The 22,267-nt window shown below is 41.4% G+C and overlaps 1 protein-coding gene across 1 annotated transcript in view; it reads left to right on the top strand.

The window, feature by feature from the left end:
• Positions 1-22,267, top strand: part of rhobtb3 (Rho related BTB domain containing 3) — a 34,681-nt gene that overhangs the window by 5,529 nt on the left and 6,885 nt on the right. The window contains exons 4-10 of the mRNA XM_055027111.1: positions 1,163-1,320; positions 1,477-1,585; positions 4,635-4,830; positions 4,939-5,135; positions 15,873-15,982; positions 19,051-19,156; positions 19,703-19,876. Of these exons, the coding sequence (XP_054883086.1) occupies positions 1,163-1,320; positions 1,477-1,585; positions 4,635-4,830; positions 4,939-5,135; positions 15,873-15,982; positions 19,051-19,156; positions 19,703-19,876 (1,050 nt within the window). The remainder of the gene's footprint in view (positions 1-1,162; positions 1,321-1,476; positions 1,586-4,634; positions 4,831-4,938; positions 5,136-15,872; positions 15,983-19,050; positions 19,157-19,702; positions 19,877-22,267) is intronic.

Genomic DNA, 22,267 nt, shown 5'->3' with positions numbered 1-22,267 from the left:
TTTAGATATCGGTTAATCTGCCGATTGTTCTGATGATTAATAAATTTATAAGAAATTTTATTTAAAAAATGGCACATTCTGCAGATTTTTCATTTGAGGCTTTTTACATACATTAGAAATACATCAAAAAATGAAAACAAATAGTCCAAATCCTTTTTGAGATAAGAAAATAAACACTTTATTGCATAAAAACACAATAACGTAGCAAAACAAATTTCTCAAAAGCTCAACTCTTTCTGTTTGACTTAACATCAAAACACTGTAGGACTAATCTGTTGATTACTTTTGGATTATCTGATTAATTATTGGACATTCTACTTAATTGAAGATTTAATTTGGGTGAACTGTCATTTGAATAGTTTTGGTGGAACATATTTAAACACATTTTTTCCCCTTAAATGCTAAATTCATATTTATTTTTGCACAATTTTGGCTGAACTTCTGCTATGAGTATGTTGTTCTTTCAGCCTTTTATTAAATCAACATAACTATCGATTAATAAATTAATTGATTATTATTTTTCATACTTGACTCATCAGCATTAATCTGATTAATCGGCCCGTTTGAGACGCGTCTCTGCTCCAACACGGCCGATTCAAACGCTGTGACGACTTCTTCATCCCATCAGAAGTTCTGCAGAAGTTCTGCCGCTGAACCATCATGTCACGTGGCGTGTTGAACCAAACATGCCGGATATCCGCCACTGAAGACTGACTTTGGACGTCACTGATTTAGCTCAAACTAAATTCATGGGTTTTTTGTTGCCTCATAAAAGTTCAGAACAGGATCTAATTAAGCGGTGATATTCGGAGATGCTCTTTGCGCAGTCTTGCTGAGCGAAGAAGAAAGCTGGGAAAAACGCACCAAAAAATGCCTTCAGAGTGTTGACTAAAGGGTCTTGAATAAATGAACACCACATTATTAAAACTTACAAATACATGTATTATTTTCCTTCCCTTCAACAATTACGCTTTGTCTCCCTTTGTCACCCCAAGTCCCAGTAAATGCATTTGCATCTGGATGCGAAAAAGTCGATATCTGTGCATGCGAACTGCAAGTCATTGCACAGTTTGAATACTTCAAGTTCTCAAGCACGCTCTCCTGCATGGCTTTAAAAGCGTAATGTAATATTGATGACGTGCGTCTTCTTTTCTGCATTGAGATGAAGGACCTCCGTGTACGTGTCCACTGTGTGCGTCTGACTGGAGCAGCTGTGTGCCGCACAGTGAAGGTCTGCAGCTCTCCCGGGACCTGGGTGCCACTTATTTGGAGCTGCCCTCTCTCAACCACGTCTTCGTCGGCCGCTACTTTGGCAGCGTGGTAAGCGGCGATGCGGATCTTTAGAACGGTCCACCAATCGCCACGGCTTTTAAATGTTCCTATTTAACCCTTATGTCCACTTCTGTTTGCAAAGAGGAATTTTTAAGGATAAGGATCGATGACTTAACAGTTTTATTTTCTGTCTGTTTTGTGCAGCTGGAGTACTTCATGATTCAGTGCCTGAAACACAAAGCCAAAGAGAGGCCAGACAAGAGGCGAGGGAACAAAGTGAACGAGCTGCGTCCTCCTCACTTAGAGCAACCAGGTCAGAGAAACACTACATCACTTCATGAAGGAGGCTCTCCATGTTCTAACTAGCTTGTACTTGTGCATTGCTGTCCTCCCTTTATGTTTTCAGTCTCTTATTGGCGGGTTTAGGGAACATTCAGTGGACTGACTGGATTGTTTCTTCGGGAGCTAACGTAGCCGTGAAAAGAGCTGAGCACAAAGGTTTCATGTGGATCAATATTCCTCTGGTCAAACTGGAAAAAGGGAAAGAGACAAAAGAGCTAGGTGGACTGCTTTTTGTTCTTTCTTTTTGTTTTTGCAGACATTTGAATCAGTTGAACTGAGTCGAGTCCCCGGAGTTAACGCCGAGTTGACTGAGAGACGAATATGTGGGTCTGACACATCTTTAATTGAAATGACTGGTTTTACTCATAGTGTTTAAAAAATCTTGCTTGGCTAGTCTGTAGGGTTGTTTTTATTGCTATACATTTATGCTATAAATTTGAAAACATGAAATGCAACAACAAATTCTCGCTATCACTTTGATTTGGTCTTTTCCTTGTTGCAAAATGGTTTTAATTCGTTTGTTGAGACGGTTGAGGTTAGTGTCGTTTTCCATCATACATGTATTTGTTTTAAGTTTTTCTTATGCATCAATGTATGTGTTGTAAGTTGATGTGTCAATGGACCAAAAATGGAGGGAATTCTTAGTTTTAATGCATTTAATAACTAGAAAAAAAATGTTAGTATTAAACATGCTAATCCCTTCTCTGACCTGATCAATTGAAAATTTACAGTTCCAGGTATTTAATTATTTTTGTTAATAAATGACAACGTGCATTGATGTTTGAAAATCCAGAAATTAGATTTAAGTAAATCAATCAATCAATCCGTCCGTCCATTTCATTTACTACTCTGGCAGCAACATTTTCTCACTTGCAGATCTATGGCAGCCTTAATCAAACTGCCTCCAATCCAATAAAACTCCAAAATACCGTAACTGTAGGGGATAAATGGCTGTGCTGATCAAAAGAGGCTACAACTCTGAGATTTACGTACATTAATATGCAGTGAGCAGCTTTCAGACAGCGAGTTTGATTACTGTGGCAAAGCATCAAAGTAATAAGCCAGGCTCTGTAGCTCGACAGTCGGATTTCCCCACTTCGCTCTTATCTTAATGTTAATTTTTCTCCTCTGTTTGGATCTGTGTTGTTGCAGCCGGATGAAAGATGTCCGATTAAATCTGAAACTGGGGTTTTTAAGCAGCTTCTCTTTTTCACATTATGGATGTTGCTACAATGTGATATTTTTTCAGTGATGAAAGTAAAATGATTGAGCTTTTGACTGACGTGACGCTATTAGCTGTACCTTGTTTTCTTTTTGAGGCTTTTTCTCTGTGCTTCTGTAAGAAGACACCTGCAGCTCTTCGGCATAAACCACGCTGTAAAACTCGAGCTGAGCATTGATCCGGCCGCTCTTTTCTGTGCCGTCTCTTTGAATCTGACATGGTAACGAGAGCTGAACGTCCTGCCAGGAACGGCAGCTAGTGCTGCTGGATTTATTGGTCGCTGTCTGACTCCACTTAGCTCAACTTATGGCCCAGCTTACATTAAATATGACAAGCGCTGATTCAGAAACTGCACAGTTTTCATGGCTAAATCACAGCAGCAATAAAACAAGGTACAAATTAGTGAGTGTGCAGCACGAATAGGATTGTAATGGGACTCTGATTTGTGAGGCGTCCGTACTTCTTTCGCTCCACCACCTCCTTTTTTCTCATATTTTTATCTATCTGACTTTATGATATAACATTTGAAAGCACTGAGTTATCATGCGTTATTTACAGCAGGCCATCCTTTTGTTTTTTTTCCCTTTTCTTTGGTCGTTTTGGTCTTTTTTGTCAGTGTATTTCTGATGTGCAGTTTTATTAATGCCGGTTTACAATTATTTTCTGTGCTGGTGTAATCTTTTTGTATTCTTTGCGCTACAACCTCAAACTTTATTGTATTTTATTGAGTTTTTTGATAATAAATTATACACATTTTAGTCCTCAGTTCAAGTGGATGGAGTCGTCCTACGAAAATCTAATTTCTGGTCTTAGCTCAGATTCCTAATTGCTCATGAGGTGAGACTTTCACTTTGTCGTTCCAACAAATGAATATGAATAAATCTTTATCTCTGTTCTTGGGGTATCATTTACAACTTAATCTGCTTGGTTTTTATGATGCCATTTGTCCAATACTGCGCTCTGATTCACTAGACACGGGTCAACTTGAATTACTTACTAGAGGCATTTGGGAGGCAGTTGGTTTAAATGGTTTTCAAATTAAAAAATAAAAATACTTTATTACTTTATTGATCCCAAAGTGACACTAAATGTTGTATATTAACATATTATTCAAGGATCTCCTGTAGCAGTCTGTGTTGCTGGGAATTTGAAGACGCCTCTGACTGAAGACATGTGTTTTTATATGGCAGTCTCTTGAAGAGCATGCTCTCTGGGTTGTCCAGGTTTCATTTTTGGAGTAAACGGGTCTCAATACAAAATTCACAACAAGCATCAGATTTTTAGATGTAAAACATTTGGAAACAATGTAATTTTTTCACTTTTCAGCTACTTACAACTTTGTATTGATTTACCACACTAAAGAAAAAAGTAGGCTTATAACCTAACATAACACAAAAAGTTTTTTTTTATGGGTATGAATACTACTGCAAGACACTGTTTGTTTTGTGTCCATTCCTAAAGGTCGTACATATTTTAGTTCGGCAATCTGAGTCGGGATCTTCTTAAAACTGTCAATAATCCAAAGAGTAAAACACTTTTCTTTCGTCCTTTGAACATGACTTTGGCCTCCCATCACACTTCTATGTTCTGTTGGCGTTGAAAGCTATTTGTCCACACACACCCCGACTCCCTCAGGCCAAAGGTTTGTGCCGAAAGAAGCAGGAATCACTAGTGGAGATAGACAAGACTGTCTGTTCTGCATCATCCCTGCTGCACACTTTTTGTTGTTTAGGGAAGTCTGAATTGTTTATTATCTTGCAGTTTTCTTTCTTTGACACATCTTCCTCTGTCCTTTCAGCTCGTCTTCCTCCTATCCGAGTGGAGGAGTCCAGCTTCTCCCAGGACATGCAGTGGCTGTTGGAGCGCGGCGTGCAGTTTGCCGACGTAGCCTTCTACTCCGGGGATTCTGGGAAAGAACTGGGGTGGGCCCACGCGGCCGTGCTGTGTGCCGTCAGCCCGTACTTCCGACAGCTGCTTCTGGGCCCCAAAGCCAGGTAGAAGACATGTTTACACGCTCGCGGTAACTTAAAGAGCTCTAGTGTAGCTGCGCTTCCTGTCTGTAGAGTCGCTGTAAAACGTCTTGTCTGACTCTCGTGGGACAGGGAACGTCCACAGTCACGGTGTGTCTGCAGGGAGCGAGAAGGAGGCCCCCATTCGCTGCTCTCCACCTGGGACGGCAGCATTATTGACGACTTGCCCCGGTCGGATGGACACGTGACGGGACGGCTCACTCGGCTGGTGGTGAAGGACCCCCTGCTGTGCATGTGCCTGTGGGAGACGCTCATGTTTATTTACAGAGGTAAACCCACCCACAGTCATCCAAAGCTCTTCATTTTTGGCTCTGTTGGGGAAATTCATCCTCATTTAGAGGTCAAATCTGCAATAAGAGATGTGCATTTTCTTAACAATTATCAGTAATAATAAAAAAAAAAACCCAGAACAAGTCAAAATGTCCAAATTTATTACTGCCGAATAAAATTTAACCAATACACTTACTGGGGCATCCTAATGGAGAAAATAATTGTTAATTGATCAATATTTCCATGTCAATCACAAGGCCTTTTGTGAATCTGTGAAATGAAAATAGAGCAAATAAATCTCTGCTCTCTTGAGAAAAGGAAAGAACACCCTCTTTCCACGACAAGCCAATTTAATATGACGTTGTGAAAATGATTTCATATTTAGCGAAATAAATCTGCCCTCAAGTCTACAGAAACACTTATCGGATTTCAAACTGTCATTGTTCATTATATCAAAATGAAGCCAAAGCATAAAAGCTGTTTGTTGTGGATCCTTGACGTACCACTGGGTTTAGGAGGAAAAGTAATAACCTGGCACTGCTAATTAAATGTGTTTTATTATTATCCGATGACTGGAGAATGTGGCCATCAATAAGTTTCAGCAGTTTTAGAAAATACAGGTGCGTTTTAACTGTGTGCCAACAATCTGAGACGCACTATATGTTATTTCCAAAACTTTTGAAGTCTGCTTTACAGCGTAAACCATTATTCAAGAGTTTCAAAGATTAATTCCAAAATCACTGTTTAATCTTTCAGGATCGTCATCTCAAACACAGCAGAAAATCCACAACAAAAAGACTGAAAAAAGAAAAGAAACAAATGATTGGATCAATAAATGCCCAGCATTAGAGAGACTGGACAGAATTTATGCAGAAAACAACTCCAGCGGTGGTCCACCGCGTTTTTGTATTAAAAGATTTTATGTTGACGGGAAATGTAAAAATATAACTCTGTAATTAGATATTACAGGAAAATATTGCCAGCGTTTCTAGCCCAGTTTTATGGGTGCTTTACCCCTAAAATGACATCCCAATGTCCGTGCTGTAGATCCTGGTGGTGTGGTTCAGTGAGTCGATGTCTCACTCACTCTTGGCGTACAGCTTGATGTCATCCATATATAGAAGGTGACTGATGTTGGCCCCATTTTTGAGTCGGTATCCGTAGCCAGTCTTGTTGATAATTTGGCTGAGGGGGTTCAGGCCTATGCAGAACAGTAGCGGGGACAGAGCATCTCCTTGGTATATATCACATTCGATGGACACTTGTGCAACTGTGTGGTCTACGAGGAGTTGGTGTTTGGCTCCTCTACTATTTACACCGATACCTTTCTGTGCCATGCTCATGTGTTTATCCATGTGTTTGCTTATCTTGGCCACTATGATGCCTGACATGAGCTTCCAGGTTGTGGAGAGGCAGGTTATTGGTCGGTAGTTGGGTGGGACTGGACCCTTTGATGGATCCTTCTGGATTAGGATTGTCCGCCCTTCAGTTAACCATTCAGGGTGAGTCCCACTTTGTAGCAGCTGGTTCATTTGGGCTGCCAGTCGCTCATGGAGAGCAGTGAGTTTCTTTAGCCAGTAGGCATGGATCATGTCAGGCCCTGGTGCTGTCCAGTTTTCATACCTGAGACTCTTTCTTGAACATCTGTCGCAGTGATGGTTACCGGGGCTTGCTCAGGGAGGTTGCTGTGGTCCTCTCGTAGAGAGATCAACCACTGTGCATTGCTGTTGTGGGACGCCTCCCTTTCCCATATGCCTTTCCAGTATTGTTCAGTCTCCAGCCTTGGTGGGTCTGCTCTGTTGTTATTACCCTGCCATTGAGAGTACACCTTAGCTGGTTGAGTGGAGAAGAGCCGGTTAATCCTTCTGGATTCATTCTCCCTTGTGTATCTCTTTAGGCGGCTGGCCCCCATTGCAGTTAAGTCCCCACAGTTCTGACATCCAGGTTCCTCCTTTTTGCCATAGCATTTGTTTTGTACCTCATCAATCTCAAGTTGTGACAGCAGTTGTCGTTTGCGGATGTTGGAACACTGAGCTACTAGTTGTTTAGCACTGGGGATGTCGAAGTAACCATTCCTTCCCCAGTCTTTGCATGTAACCCTCTGATTAGGGTTACCTGAGTAGTAACATTCCAACAGATCCACATTTTCATCTCTCGCCCATTTCCGTCTTGTTCCAGTAGCCCGTTTGTCATCAAGGTGCTCTGGTTCCCCAACACCTGATGCAGACCTTGTTTGGCCGGGCGACGTCTGAGCCGGCATGTTACGCAACTTAGTATCTCTCATGGTATGAGGTAGGCAGTAGCTTGAAGGGTCTTGCCTAAGGACTACATATATGTTTGTAGTCTTTATAATCAAGACTAAAATCAAGCACCTTGATTTTAAACTGTGGCAGGAAGCCAGAGTGCCCGGAGAGAAACCTGCAGAAAATTTCTTTTTGATATTTTCTTTAAGAAATGTAATTAAAAAATTTGTTTCTGCCATTTTGTAATTAAATGTCAGAAATAAATGTATTTCTGAGCCTTTATTCTTAAATAAAGGCTCCAGTAAAGAGGGTTATGAAAGAGGGGATTAAAACCCAGGACTTTAATGTTTTATGCACACCTAAAGAAAATTTTGAGGCCAATCATCCAAACAGTCGTGATTTTAGATTATGGCAGGAAGCCGGAGCGCCCGGAGAGAAACCTGCAAACAAGAAACCTGTCTAATCTTTTCACCCTTTCATCCCATAAATTTTTGTGAATGTTTAAGTCGCAGTCACTTACATTCTCCAGCCTCAAAATGCTCGATTATTTTATGATGTTGAATATTATCTTCAACAAAAATAGATATTACTAGCTCCTCTCCGAAAGCACTTTTATCATCTTCGGGAGGAGGGACTGGAGAAATTAGGTGTGTTTTTCTCTCAGTTTGTTCTCTTTTCGTACATAAACATGAAGCCCCTTCTGAACATGTCTTCACTGCCGCTGCAGTGAAGACATGAACAGCCTTCATCCTTCATCCATGTATTAAGTACGTATAAAAATGTGCAGGGTCTGATCCACGGCAGATGACAGTGGTTTTCCGACGATCCACATTCTCCAGAAACATCCATGGTTGCGTTGGGAAGGATTCTGAGTCTCTCGTTACATCTGGCCGACTGTGGTAGGAAAAAGACCAGGACGTTGTTTTCAGTGAGGCAGTGTTTGTGTGTTACTTTTGAGCCTCATTCTGAGCAAATAGTTGTGACCCCCAACTCTACCCAGTGTCTAAAAAGAGATGTTGGATTATCTATGGCTGTGGAACGAGGGGGCCATTACTGAGCCGCACTAAGTAGTCCATTCCACATGTTGTACAGCTGCCTGCACTGTACAACTCCCTGTCCGATTTCCAGACAAGAGAGTCGAGCCAGACGAGCAAAGACCTCAATAAACCTCAAAATCTCTTCCCAAGACCAGTCTTCTCTCCCTCAGCTCCTTGAGAACTGGGGAGATTTCTTCTGGAGAAATGTGTTTCCCAGGATGACGGACGACAGAGTGGAGAAGATCCGCACAGCAGGGGATGGATGATGCCTCAATGAACACCCTTTCCCGAGCGAGACACCTCCTTGTCACGCTCAGGTTTAGGATGGTTTGAAATGAGGTATTCATCCAACTGTTTGAGAAGACGCTGGAGAACTTAAAGAAGTTCTCCGGGTCTTCCATGACAGCTAGACCCTGCTGTGCGGACTTCACCACAACCAGGACGTCTAAGCCAGCTTGCTGCTCCAAAAGGTCAACGTCCCCAGCCGGGTTGGTTATCCCTTTAGTAGCAGAGAGAAAGCTGTCCCCAAAGACTTTGCTCTCGTTCCCAGAGAGAATTACCCCAGCCGGGGTAGCCTTGTCTTTGGGAACGGTCACAAACACGTCACACGTCTCTGGGTCTCAGAGTTGTTTGTTAATTGAGCTTCCCTGTTCGGGGAACAGTTAAGCTCAATAACAACAGAGACTTCACAATCCAAGGTTTTTGACAAACCAAAGTCTGTGATGTCTCTCTCGACTCTGTTTCCCACTGAGACCCGTTGAGAACTCGGTAATTCAAAGACACCGGTGAAAGTGCCTTTGAGCGACGACATGTCTGGCTTTGCCGGAATTGCTGAAGCCAAAACTTCAGCAAAACCTTTGGCTTCGAGGTCAACCTTAGAAAAATCTTCCCCTGTCGGGTCAGTTTTTGCTATGACTGTCCTCTCACGCCTAAGATCATCGTCTACCGTCATAGCTCTCAAACCAGTGACATTGCTGTGACTGGCAACTGTATGACTTAAAGGACAAACTTCCCCAGCCGGGTTAGTTTGTCCAAAGACAGTACGCTCGTCCGAGGTACTGTCCTTCAAAGCCTCAGTTGAGTCAAAGTCCTTGGATTCATAGACATCCATCGCTCGTTTGAAGCAAACCTCCCCAAACGGGTCAGTTTGTTCAGAGCTGCTTTCGTCCAAATCCTTCCCGGGAAAGTAAGGATCGAATACTTTCTTCATCCCTGTCGTCACCGCGTATCCAAGCCTCCAGCCGAGAGGGATTAGAAAAGGGACTAAAGCCTTAGAAATACCAAACATTCTTCAAAAGCACAAAAGAGAATCTCAATAAACTGTCTGGATGCCAAATGCTTGAGCGTTTGGAGATTCACACATTCAAAGCCTCACTAACTATCCTTATCATGCTAGATTCTCTAGAAATGCCTGATAATTATTTAAAAAAATAATAGTTGCTCTGATCCATTTACTGAATATGGGCCGAGTTGTATTGGAACAGATCAAGAACCAAGTTGGGACTTTGTACAATCACTCTCAATATTGAGAAATTCTTCATGATTTCATCTCCCTACAGGATTGTTCTGGATTTTTTCTATTATTTATCTCAAAGTTATGCCTTCAACTTGGTTTTCAACAAACTCAGTGTGCTGAGTAATTGATAACAGGCTGATCTTCAAGTCAAGTATAAATACATTACTGCAGTACGACAACACTGCCAGGGTGACTGAGATTTGTTTCTCTAAACATTTTAACCTCTCATTTAATTTGAAATTAGTCTGAACTTTTGGAGCTATGCCATTATTAAAACATACAGTCTTATAATAAATAATTTACATAAAAACAACAACAATATAAAGAGCAGTGAGTTTTCAAATTTTAATGAATACTGCCAGGTTACTCGTGTTAAAATTTGAGAGCTGCAGCAACAGAGCTGTGCCACAGAAGAGCCTGCCATCCGTTCTGAATAAAAACCCTCTGATTGGCCAATGATGAAAATTACCCAAACTGAAACCCTGGCAGGGGGATCATACAGTATGTGCAGGAAGTGCCAAACAGAGAGTGGAAATCAGAAAAGATAAAAGGATCTCTACAACAGCAGCTATCGTGTTCTTTGTCCAAACAAATCCAAGCTCAGTGGCTACACCTATTGCACAGTGTGTAGGTCACACATTTCCTGCTTCTCAATTCGCTGTCATGTGTAAGATATGCATGTTTTTCAGCCCTGCTGTGGTGATGTAAACACGTTGGTCAGCTGGAGCTGAAACAGGGCTGGGAGAGCTGGACTGATGTCCACAAGATGGAAACTCTATTCCTCAAGAGCCCTTAGTCGTTTCCTAATAATTCAGACGTGACGATAAACGCTGCCTGGCAGTAGGAGGCCGTTGGTTGTCTATTGGGCGTCGTCCAATGGCCCATTACACCGAGGAGCAGAAATCTGTCAAACTGAAAGTGCTTCATGGTAAAGCTCTATAGAGGAGTCATCTGGGAGTCGATAGATCACGTTAGAAGTTTGATCTTCTTCCCTCGTTTGACAGCTGCGTCTTCTTCGTCTCACTCCAGTTTATCATTATAGAAATTACTTCAAAAACCGGGACACTGAGGAAAGCCTTTGAAGAAACGTTCAAGAAAAATCTAAGGGCTATCTCTGACTCTAATCTCTTTCAGAGACTTTGTGCCAAAATCATAATCTATCTTTGTGATGAAGCAGGGTTTGAATTATTACTGAGCCTTATGTCAGAGACAAGGATGTAAACAAGTGCGTGGAGTTGCATGCATTTGAAATTAAGGCACGAATATCCAAAATGTGTTCCTAAGTTAGTTAAAGGTTTCTTCTATATCGTGACATTACGCTTCATCTGGAATGTGTGTGGCCTCTGCAGGGTCTTTGAGATTTCCTACTGAAGCGCATAAGGAATGCTGTAGAGTTACTCAACTGATTTGAGTATGCAAAAATCAGTCAATTAACGTAGTGAGACGGCAGTGATTATGATAGCGGCATCATATTTGGGTTCTGGATGTTGCATGGAGCAGCCTGGATGTAGCAGTGTTGTTTTTTTTTCTTTTTATCAATGCTTGTACCTGCCTGGATTGATCTCTTGTGTGCTACGTAGTTTACTGTAAGTCACAGGTGTAAAAGTCCAGTCCTTAAGGGCCAGTGTCCTGCAGTGTTTAGATGTGCCACAGGTACAAAACACTGGAATGAAATGGCTTAATTACCTCCTCCTTATGTAAATCAGTTCTCAAGAGCCTTGCTAATGACCTGATTATTCTATGCAGATGTGGTGCAGCAGAGCCACATCTAAAAGTTGCAGGAGTTTGACACCTCTGCGTTCTACATTGCGGCTCCAACGCACGCGGTATACGACTCTGGCTTCAACAAAAATGAGCACACTAAGCAAATAGATTCATTCTGTCTAGGTCAAAATCGAGAGAAAAACTTTGCACACAAGGAGATTTCTGTGTGCTGCACTCCCCATGGAAGGACGTTTTGCTCACACACGCCTCCATATTGCGCATATAGACTGAAGTCTCAGAGGAGAAAAGATGTTGCTGGTTTCTAGAGCTGTTTGCCAGGCTTTCAAAGGGAAGTCATAGCAAAAACCAGGGATTTTGCATTTGTGCCAATGACTTCTATTGGCACAGAGAATTGTTCCAGGTTAGAAATGACGAGGCACAGAGTGCAACGCTCTGCCCAGAAAACACCACTCTGCAGAATACTATAATGCTTGATTAGTTGATGACAGTGCTGATGGTGTATCCTTGCTGACAGTAGCTGCTTCTCCACTGACCTTAAAATTGTGCAAATCGGAAAATAAAAAAATTCATTTGCTTAACTGAAATGTGCCAATTTCGAAGTAACTCTTTTCAATAAAAAGCCCTGGCGCTAAGATGAGGTGGTTTTTCTGCTGTATCAGAGTTAGTGTATTTTGCAAAACTGCAATGGAAAAACTTTTTTGCATCACACAAAAAAGACAAAGAAGGTGACAGGAAGTGGTAGGAGGATGAGGGAGGGGCATGTTTTATAATGATTTATCATGTGATTTTATTTAATGGAAACTTAAATTACAACATTTGCGGAATTTTGACAAAGTTTTGCGCACATTTGTAATGGAAACATAGCTGTGCAGCAAGTACTGCGGCCCAAGTACTTGCTGGACATTAGGGTCGTGCTTGTCTTCACTTTGAGGTTTGGAAAATTTGCAGCAGTCCAGCATAGCTTAAACAGTCTCGGCTCTCCAAAATGAGCGACCACAGGGAAGTCTAACTCTGATGTGAAGTGACCTTATCAAAATCTGGAAAGAAAACCTTACACACAGTGCAACAAGCTTTTTTTGAAGGCTCTGATTCACGACACGCAATAATAAACATGTAATAAAGCAGCTCTGATGCTCTGACACATAAGCCCAAGAGGAAGGTGCACACAACATCTGAGCTGGAGAAGGCTGAGTAGAGGGGGAAGAGATTATAGAGTGAGCGCAATTCTCTGTGAGTGACTATATGAATAAGAATAAGCGAGCCAGCAGCTGAAATTGGGAGCAGTGTGGGCTTTTGTGCACCTCTATATGGTGCACAGCCCTGCGTGTGTGTGTGTGTGATTTCATAAGAAAAAAGTGAAAGCAGCGTGCAGGGTGAAAAACGAAGGTGGCAGAATGTGAGGATGAAACGGGAGTCAGAGAGTTGAAGGTGGAGAGAGTAAGGCGCTACTTTTCCTGGGATTGTGTAAGAAGACGTGTTGGCAGCGAGCCGAGCAGCTCAGCATACCGTCAGGTGTGTTGATGTTCGATTTGGAGCGAGTAGGAAAAAAGAAAAATAAAGGGTTGATGCGCTAAGTGGAATGTGAACGCTTTTCACAAGCCCTGTGAAAACAGAGCAGAACGTGTTCTGTGGAGATAGAGCACGTTGAGCCATGTGGAAAAACACCCCAGTTAACCTTCAACGCCAACGGTCCGAACGGGCCGACATCGTATACGGCGCACGTAGCCATGCGTCATCTTGAGTCGGCTAATTAGATGTGAACGGGCGCCTTCTTAGCCTGCAGAAACATTTTGAGCTCAGTGGGAGAAAAACGCTCTTTTTCTTCAGCCCATTTCACTACGTCACAAAAGCAGTTTCCCAGCATCCCGTTTGAGCATCACACCCACAGTGGGAGCTGCATGCTGCGAGGTTTTTGCCACTTGACTGTGTGAGGACAGTCACAGAGGCCATGACTTTGTGTGTGTGATGCTAACACTCTGAGACTCTGTCTCCTTTTGTAGTGAGCGGCTGAATTATTGAAATTGTCGTTTGTGTGCAGTTGTGTGGATGTGCGTTTTCTGTGCATCTGCATGTGTTTGTCTCTGGACACAGATTTATGGGTCCAGTTAGAGTAAAGCAGCCATGTTTGCAGGAGAAAAAGTATTTCCTCCCTTATGGATTTCTTGTATTATTGCTTTTTTACACCTAAATTTAGATAATCAAAAAAAATATTTTAGACTATAATCGCATGAGTTAATACAAAAATAAGTTTTCAGATAACAGTTTGTCAAAACTAATCTGCACCTCTTTAAAAATTTAATTTTGCCCCTTTAGTAAATCTTAAATGAATTGAGAGCAATCATTGTTTTGTTTTCTTTTGGAAAGCTGAGTTCACACCCAGATCTGGCTCCTTCCAGATCTAAAGAGTCAATGAATTGTTTAATTACAACTTTTGCAACAAAATGGAAGAGAATAAACTTTAAAAGCAGCATGTCTTCCTGAAAAAATTCAAGTACCAGAAACATGGTCAGAGTGAGGAACAAAGATTCAAGTGACTTTGATCACTTAGCCAAGGTCGTTGATGTTTGATGATTTCCCAAGGCACGTAGTTTAAATTTCTTCAGACCTTGTTATTTGAAAGTCACACAGTGGGGGATAAAAGACAAAAAGCTCCATGTAAGAGAACTTGAAAGTTGTGGCATTATTGCTGTGTATCTCAAATATGACGCTGGCTGAAACTGAGCCAAAACTCCCGCTCAATAAAATCTTCCAGCATTAAAAATAAATTACGCGCATGCACATTAAGTTGCACGGCACTTGAAATATAATCTACCAAATCACTGCATCTGAGCAGCTTTTTTTGTGAGAGGATGACTGTGGTTCAGCCTTTTTTGCAGCTACAGTTTTGATCTATAAATTATTGATTTACTGTCCAAAGTGTGGCAGCAGAAATAATTTGCTTGTGCGACGTAGGAGATCAGAAGAACAGGCGGTGATGTCGCCATACGAGGAAAAAAAGCAAAAACTTGATGAAACTTAAACTGCGACGTCACAGAAGAAATAAATAACTGATTTAGTTTTTGCTCAAAGACTTCCAGCATGTTTGGAGTTGGACTGACATTTCTCTCTGGTCAGTCTATCAGTAGATAATGATTATAAACCTGGGTTATTTTCTAAAAGAAAGTATAAAAATGATGATTATAGCAAACATCTGTTGAATAAAATAGCACAGCGTATTCAGAAGGAGTCAGTGATCAAAGAGTCACCACTTGATGGCTGCAAAACTTTGGGAGACGGCTTGATGACACCACAAATCATAAACATACAGTTTATGATTTTTATGTGTCGGAGTCTTTATTGGAAAAATATGGAGCCAAAGATGTCAATTATGTATTTTTTTTTCATGGGATTAATGAATAGAACATTCATTTTGCTTTTGAGAATCATTCATGACAAACAAACTTTTGCTGAATTAATAATAATACAATAATTAAATATAATAATTATAATAGAATAATATAATTAATTAACGTTATTTGGACAGTTTAAAAAATTTGCCTACCGGAGTAACTTGATTTTATTTGGACGTTAATTATTTTCTATTAGCGTCTGCAACGTTATTGCTGAATGTCTTTGAAAGCCCTGATGCGTCGTTCGGCCTTCTTGCATTCTTAAAAAAAGTGTTTGTTTTTTTGTTTCTGGACTCGTCCCTGTAACTAACGGCAGCTCTCAGCTCCATTGGAAGCTGAAGAAATGAGGGTGAAATGATTTCACCATCATCTAAAATATTTCTCCCGCCTTGTCCACATCAATTATTTACACATTTTAAGGGGTGAGCTGCTGCAGGGATGAGCCAATCTGTTGCTGATTGGACGGCGTTGTTACAGTTAAGATAACGATGGCATTATCGCCCGAGAAGAAAACTGGGTTCAAATTGTTTGAACGTTGCCAAAAATAATTTTCATCTGTCTTGATGTGGGATAATAGCTTGTGACCTGATGAAAAAAGCAAATCTGATATTTTCTATTATTGATATTTGTAGATATTTGTGGATCTTACCAACCAAGATTACAGTTCATAAAAAGCTTTGACTGCAAGAGAAAATAGAGAGTTTGGTGTTGAAAGCATGTGGGCGGTCGGATCTGTGTTTTTCTCAAAACCGCACCCTTACAGAACCAAAAGGTGTGACTGTGGATGTATGTGTTTTGTTTTGTTTTTTGTTTGTTTTGTTTTTAGGAGCGTGGGAGTGGGAGCATCTCCAGGAGGCCCTGGAGGAGAAGCTGAAGAACTCGCTGGCCGTGGCTCAACTTATGGAGCGCATACGATCTCTTCTCAGCAGAGACAGGGTCAGCTCTGCTAAACATCACATCACAGCACACAGAAAAACATTCCTTAACCCTCCAACTCTTCCTGTGTTGTTTTTAGGCAAAAAAAGGTCAACGTACTATATTGGTTTGGGGCATAAGGGTTGTTTCACTCAAGTTAAAGGGAAATATGTGTGTTTAAAAATATTTTAAGCCATTGAAAATGCAGTCAGTATCCTGTAGTTATCCTACAGCACAAGTATTACAGAGCACCAGATTTTGCACTGCAGGTTTTGTCCGTTTCTCTAAAAATTCTTCAAGTTTTGCTATAGCTTCTCAGTTGGATTGAAATCTTGACTTTGACTGGGTCACTTTCCCAGCTGTTTGGATAGAAAATGTAGTTTTTTCACCTATTCGCAGCAACCGCAATAGAAAATAGATCATCTAAACACTTAATCTAGTGATGACAAAGAAATGCAGCAAAGTTTGCTTTTGAGAAAAAGTTACTGAAGGTTTTTTGTCCTAATTGGTTAATAAATAAACCGATGTTTTTTTTTTATAACTAATATTTTCTATTCTGAAAAGCAGAACAACCTGGCTCAGGGACTGTGATAAAAAAGAGGGAAAATTACATAAATACATTATTTACAAATGTTTATTTGTTTGAACATTTAGTCGTTGAATAAAAATTTCACTCTAAAGATTTTAAGAGTCCATTTGCATCCAGTATATAAACTGGACACCCCTGATTTCGCCCAGTCCGTACCTGTTCTTGCTGTATCTTTAAGGTTGCTGTCTTTCTATAAATGTTGACCAGCTTTTCCCGTCTCTGCTGAGTAAAAGTGTCCCCCACAGCATGATGCTGCCTTTCTTTCAAAATCCTGACACTCCTCCATAGAGCTCAAATTTGTGCATTTAATAAGAATGTAACCCGCCTGTGATTCATTCTAAAATGTATTTCCAAAGCAGTGTGTTCTGTATGAACATAAAAACAACAGCTGCCTAATGGGATGCATGAAATCCATAACAGAGGTTAAACAGCTGAATTAAATTTTTTTTTGAATGCATAAAAATATGTGTTTACCATTGCAGATTAAGAGGGCCTTCATTAGCGAGATCATATCAGTAATAATGCGTTTGTGATTATCATATTTACATAATCAGTGCCTCTAATCACCTCCCAGATACTGTGGGGATCAGCGCAACATAAACACGAGATGTTTTCCAAGAAGCAGAACGCAAGATCTGGAAGGGAGTCGCACTCGCATGGATGCTGTTTTCTTGCGGCCGCATCGTGTTTAGGTTGTCTATCTTTAGAGGAGGACACAATGCAGCAGACTTTTAACATTTTGTTGGGGAGTGAGAACGTGTGGCGCGGGGAAGAACTGACCAGCCTTTCTGGCACACCAAATGCTCCTACCTGAGGCAGCGGCTGACGCAGAGCGGCGGAAGCGGTCATTTAATGTGGCGAGGCACCACGATGTCCGGCCCTGATTCAATTCCTTCCTCTGCCAACCTCCTCCTGGTCATCGGCACGCTCAGGAAATTCAGTTTTAAAACAAGCCTCTCTGTGGATTATGAAATCAAAGGCCTGGTTTCTGTTGCCCTCGAATAATGTGCTCATCTCTCTGCAGCGTGAGAGCCAGAGATCTTTGTGCTCCAGCAGGCTGATAAAGGTCACGCAGTGGTAAAAGGATGCTTTATAACTCTCAGCCATGAACAAGCTTTGCACCATGCAAATGTTGACAAAAAGTTTTTTTTTTCTCTAATGTTTCATGTTTCATTTGCAGAGCACTAAACATGTTCTGTTTTTGTACAAATCTGAAAAGTTTTCTCTTTTCAAAATCTCACATTTTGAAAAGAGAAGAAGAAATCTGCATGAAACTCCAGATAATGTTTGCCACAACCCATGTAGGGAACACAACAAACATATGGAAGAACGGGAGGAAAAAATGAATTTTTGATCTGTGAGGACGTTTTTCTTTGAGCAGGGACAAAGACACTGATCAGAAATGATCGCATGAAACTGAATATTGGACAAAACTAGAAGAAAACCTGAAGAACGGTACGAAGGACAGAAGTAAAGCAGAGGATCACCTTTCAGTAGGACTTTTTTAAAGCTGCTCTTATAATGAAAGATCCATCCATTTTCTGACAGCCTTGTCCGTTGTGGGGCCGGGAGGTGCTGGTGCCTATCTTAGGCTGAAGTTTGGGTTGAGAGGCGGGTTCACCCTGGTCAGGTCACCAGTCTGTCGCAGGGCAACACAGAGACAGACAGGACACACAACCACGCACACACACACACACACACACACCACACACACACACACACCACACACACACACACACACACACCACACACACACACACACACACACACACACTCACCCACTCACACCTAAGGAGAGACCAGATTTTTATCTGTAAAGCAATTGGAAAACATGCATCTCTTTCTTCCTTGTTAAGCATTATCAACTAGTTTGTTGCTCTGGTACACAGTTTCAATAAAATACGTTAAAGTTTGCATTACTCTTATAGGGCTGAAGCGCTTCATTGGATTAATCACAATTATTGAAATATTCATCAACTGATTCAGTAATAGATCACTTGTTAACTGCAAATTGCCTTTCAGCTTTTTGCATATAAATCTTGCCTTTAAGATATAAAAAAAAAAACCTCTGCAGTTGTCACCGGTTTAATTCCTGGCCTCAGGCCATTTGCTGCATGTCTTCCCTTTCTCTCTCTCTTTCTTTCTCTCTCTGCCTTTCTTCCTGTCAAGCGACTAGAGCCATAAAGAAAACTAAAAAAAAAAACAACCTTAAATGTTTTATTAATAGGTGGTCGGACAACCGTCTGGTCTCCAATTTTCATTCGCTGTCGGCCACTTGCCGTCCCGTCGGTCTTGGCTCTGCAGTTTGAGTGTGTTTTATTGTAGCGCTGAGTAAAACTGGCAGGAGGGGCCATCTGTATTCTATGAGGGAGGCACAAAAGATGCTCAGCATGACAATTTTTCCTAGTAACAAGAAAACTGACACACAGCAGAGGAATGCTAACCACTTATGGCTTTCTGCTCCCTTTGTGTGTGTGTGCGTGTGTGTGTGTGTGTGTAGAGCTCCAGGGACACGCCGAGTGCACGGGCAGCTCAACTCGGACCCCAGACCCTCGTCAACCTCTTTAATTCCCCTCTTTACTCGGACGTCATTTTCATGGTTCAAGGTGGGCGCAGTCAAACACACTGACTGACAAATGCACACAGCAGCGTGAAGTGAATTATTAGCTCAGGTCGTCCATTAAGAGACAAATGAAGGTAAAAGAGCTGAAATCAAAAGGCTCTTTCCCACTTCTGTCATGTTTCATCTCCACAAAGAGCTTCTCCTCTCTATTAAACACAGAAATACAAGCAAAAGGGCCCAAAGCATCCCATAATCAATATTTATCTCATAAAGAATGCAGTGAGCTCCTCCTAGCCATGCACCCCTGAGCCAAGTTAAAATTTTAGAGGTCAAAGTATATTTCATAACAGTATATTTCTGTTGTGTAAAATGGAAACTCGCCACTGGCTGTAAAGTGGAGTTAATGAAGTGAATTTGCCCATGATGACTTTAGACCCCGTTTGTGATCATTTATTCCTGTGCTGCTGCAGGCGAAACACGTTTATTGTCAGCGCTAATGGTTTGTCCTCTCCAGTTCTTTACATTTCAGGGATTTTTTTTTTTTTTGCCGAGCGAAACTGTAAACCCTGCCGATTAATGTGCAATTCAGGAAGCGTGTTGCCCGCCCACCGAGCGGTGCTGGTGGCCCGCTGCGACGTGATGGCGGCCATGTTCAGCGGAAAGTACGCCGAGGCCCGGAGCAGAGTGGTTCCCATCCACGGCGTCTCCTCGGACACCTTTCTGTCTTTTCTGGAGTACCTCTACACTGACTCCTGCTGTCCTGGTGAGGCCACTGCACACAGCCAACCCACAGGTGGAACCCGCATTGCTGTTTTTGCTTGATATAAAGAAATAATGACAGCGTGGGAGAAGTGTTTCGCAGAGCCTCTAGGGCTGCTTTTAGCTAACTTTTAGACTAGATAAGGCCTAGATGTCCTGAAATAGAGAATATTCTAAATCTGTATACAGCAGAGCATCCTTCACAGACTCATCTTTTATTTTAGTTGCAAAATTTCACTGAGAAACAGTGTGATAAATCTATCTTTTAATTTTATCGTATTTATCCAGGAATAAAAAAAGATTAAGTTCAGAATGTTCATTTTCTTTTTAATATAATCATAAGAGTTTTTAGCAACTGCTGCTAAAACTTTGTGTAGCCAACCTTTACCAGTGGGACAGCATTTAGTCTCCTGTGACATTTCACAAACATACTGTTGAGCTTAGAGAGAGAGAAGAATCTCTGACCATTCATCCATTCATCTTTGGGCCATTTTTCTAGACCTTCCAGAGCTCTTGATTTCTTTTCTGTTAGGTATGGCTCAGACAATTAATGGTGATGAATTGATTATTGAAATAATCGTCAACTAAGTTAGTAATCAACTGATCGCCAAGTCAGAAAAAGGTCATTTGCTGAATATGACCCCCACATATCCAGTGTAGTAATTAAGCCAAAACTGTCCTCTATATATATATATATATATATATGTACATTTTGCATTTAAGACAAAAATACCTTTGTCTGTAAACGTGTTTTACCCAGAACTCCTTAAGTGGTGTAGTTTTAGTTTCACCCGGTTCTCTAAAAGAATGCTATGTTGTTGCATTTTAGGCAATGAAATGTCTATTTTCTTTCTTCATAAGGAGGATTTGCACCACTGATCTATTTCTAATATTGAAAAAGGCTTAAGAGGTTAAATGAAAAATCTGTAGAATGTGCCCATTTTTTTCTCGATTAATTGATGAATCATTGATCAATTAATCGATAGTAATCGTTAGCTGCGGACCTTGTTTAAGGTTTGCTTGTCACGGTTCCAGCTGTTAGCTTCATCGCTCTTTCTCTGATTGTAGACACGTGGAGATCAGGATGATCATCTGTTTCCTTGACAGCATTTACTGACCGATCAGAACGAACGCACATCTGCCTTTACTTTCATGAGATCTTCCCTTGTCTTTCCCATTTTGAAGAGTGACGTGCGTCTCTGTCACCTTATGTTCATAGGTGGCTGTCAATGAGGGATTTTACTAGAGCAATTATTTGATAACGTGTCATTTGCTCTGAATAAATGTTCTCAAATTAAAGGTTGGATTGCTCCCAAGTTTCACCGTGGGATCATGTTGCTGCAGCTTTTACACAGCCGTATGCAGCGCGGGATCTAATAATGAGGAATTTCCCAGTGAGCAACTTGTCAATAGACGCTTGATTGGTTCGTAGCAGATACCGGGGTCTCTCCGCATGCTGTGGAAACGAGCCCCACGAAGAAATCGGCAAACGACACAGGCGTGTGTCAGCGTTCCCACCCGGCCCTCAGTCACAAACCTAAGCCTTAAACAAAGACACAGACGACTGGTCTTATCATCCATCTGTGAGAGCGTGACGTGTTGCCAGTGTTGGACTCTGGAGACACTAGGAAAACAGCACTGAGCTTAAAATTCAATTAGATTTAGAGGGAAGCTTGAAATCGGACCGTGGCACTGCTGCTTCTGCTGCCAAGTCACAGCTCCACACATGTTGTTGTTTTCCACTGTCACACATTTCACTTTGAGATAAGTCCCTTGTTGTGACAATGCGGTGCTGTGATATTTATGTATCTGATTACAACCCTTATGACACTCGCTTCAACTGAACAGAATTTACTTCTAAAAGTATTTCAGCTTCCTTAGCCTTCATTTTAAACTCGCCACTGATAATTACTGCTTTTGACTCTTCTTGATCCGGTGACAGTTTCCACAGGGTCTCTGCAGTCCAAGCTTTTTCACATTTGGGGCTAAATTATCAAGTTGAGAGCACTCCAGGGCCAACTTTAGATTTTTTGTGAGTCTTAGTGGCTTTTATTTGAGAGGAATTAAGACAGGAAAGTATGTAATGAGAGAGGGGAAGACATGGGGCAAAGGTCATGAGGCCGGGAGTCGACCCTGTGACGTTCGCGTCAAGGACTAAGGCCTTCATACGTGGGTTGGGCTTGAACGCTGCGCCACCACAGCATCCCCACATTTTGTTTTTCTAAATTAAAACTGAACTGAAAGATTGGCTTCTTAAGACATTTGTCCCACAGAGACCTGTCATTTCTGCCCTCAGTCCAGCTAAATGAAACTCATTTAGAAACAAATAAGTTACAAAGTTTGGAAAGAGAAGACATTTTTTTTTTTTTACATAATTTTACAGTTTTACGATAAA

This window comes from Poeciliopsis prolifica, unplaced genomic scaffold (assembly GCF_027474105.1).
Source record: "Poeciliopsis prolifica strain line A6 unplaced genomic scaffold, Auburn_PproV2 SCAFFOLD003, whole genome shotgun sequence".
Lineage (NCBI taxonomy): Eukaryota > Metazoa > Chordata > Actinopteri > Cyprinodontiformes > Poeciliidae > Poeciliopsis > Poeciliopsis prolifica.
This window is presented reverse-complemented; position numbering and strand designations above follow the sequence as displayed.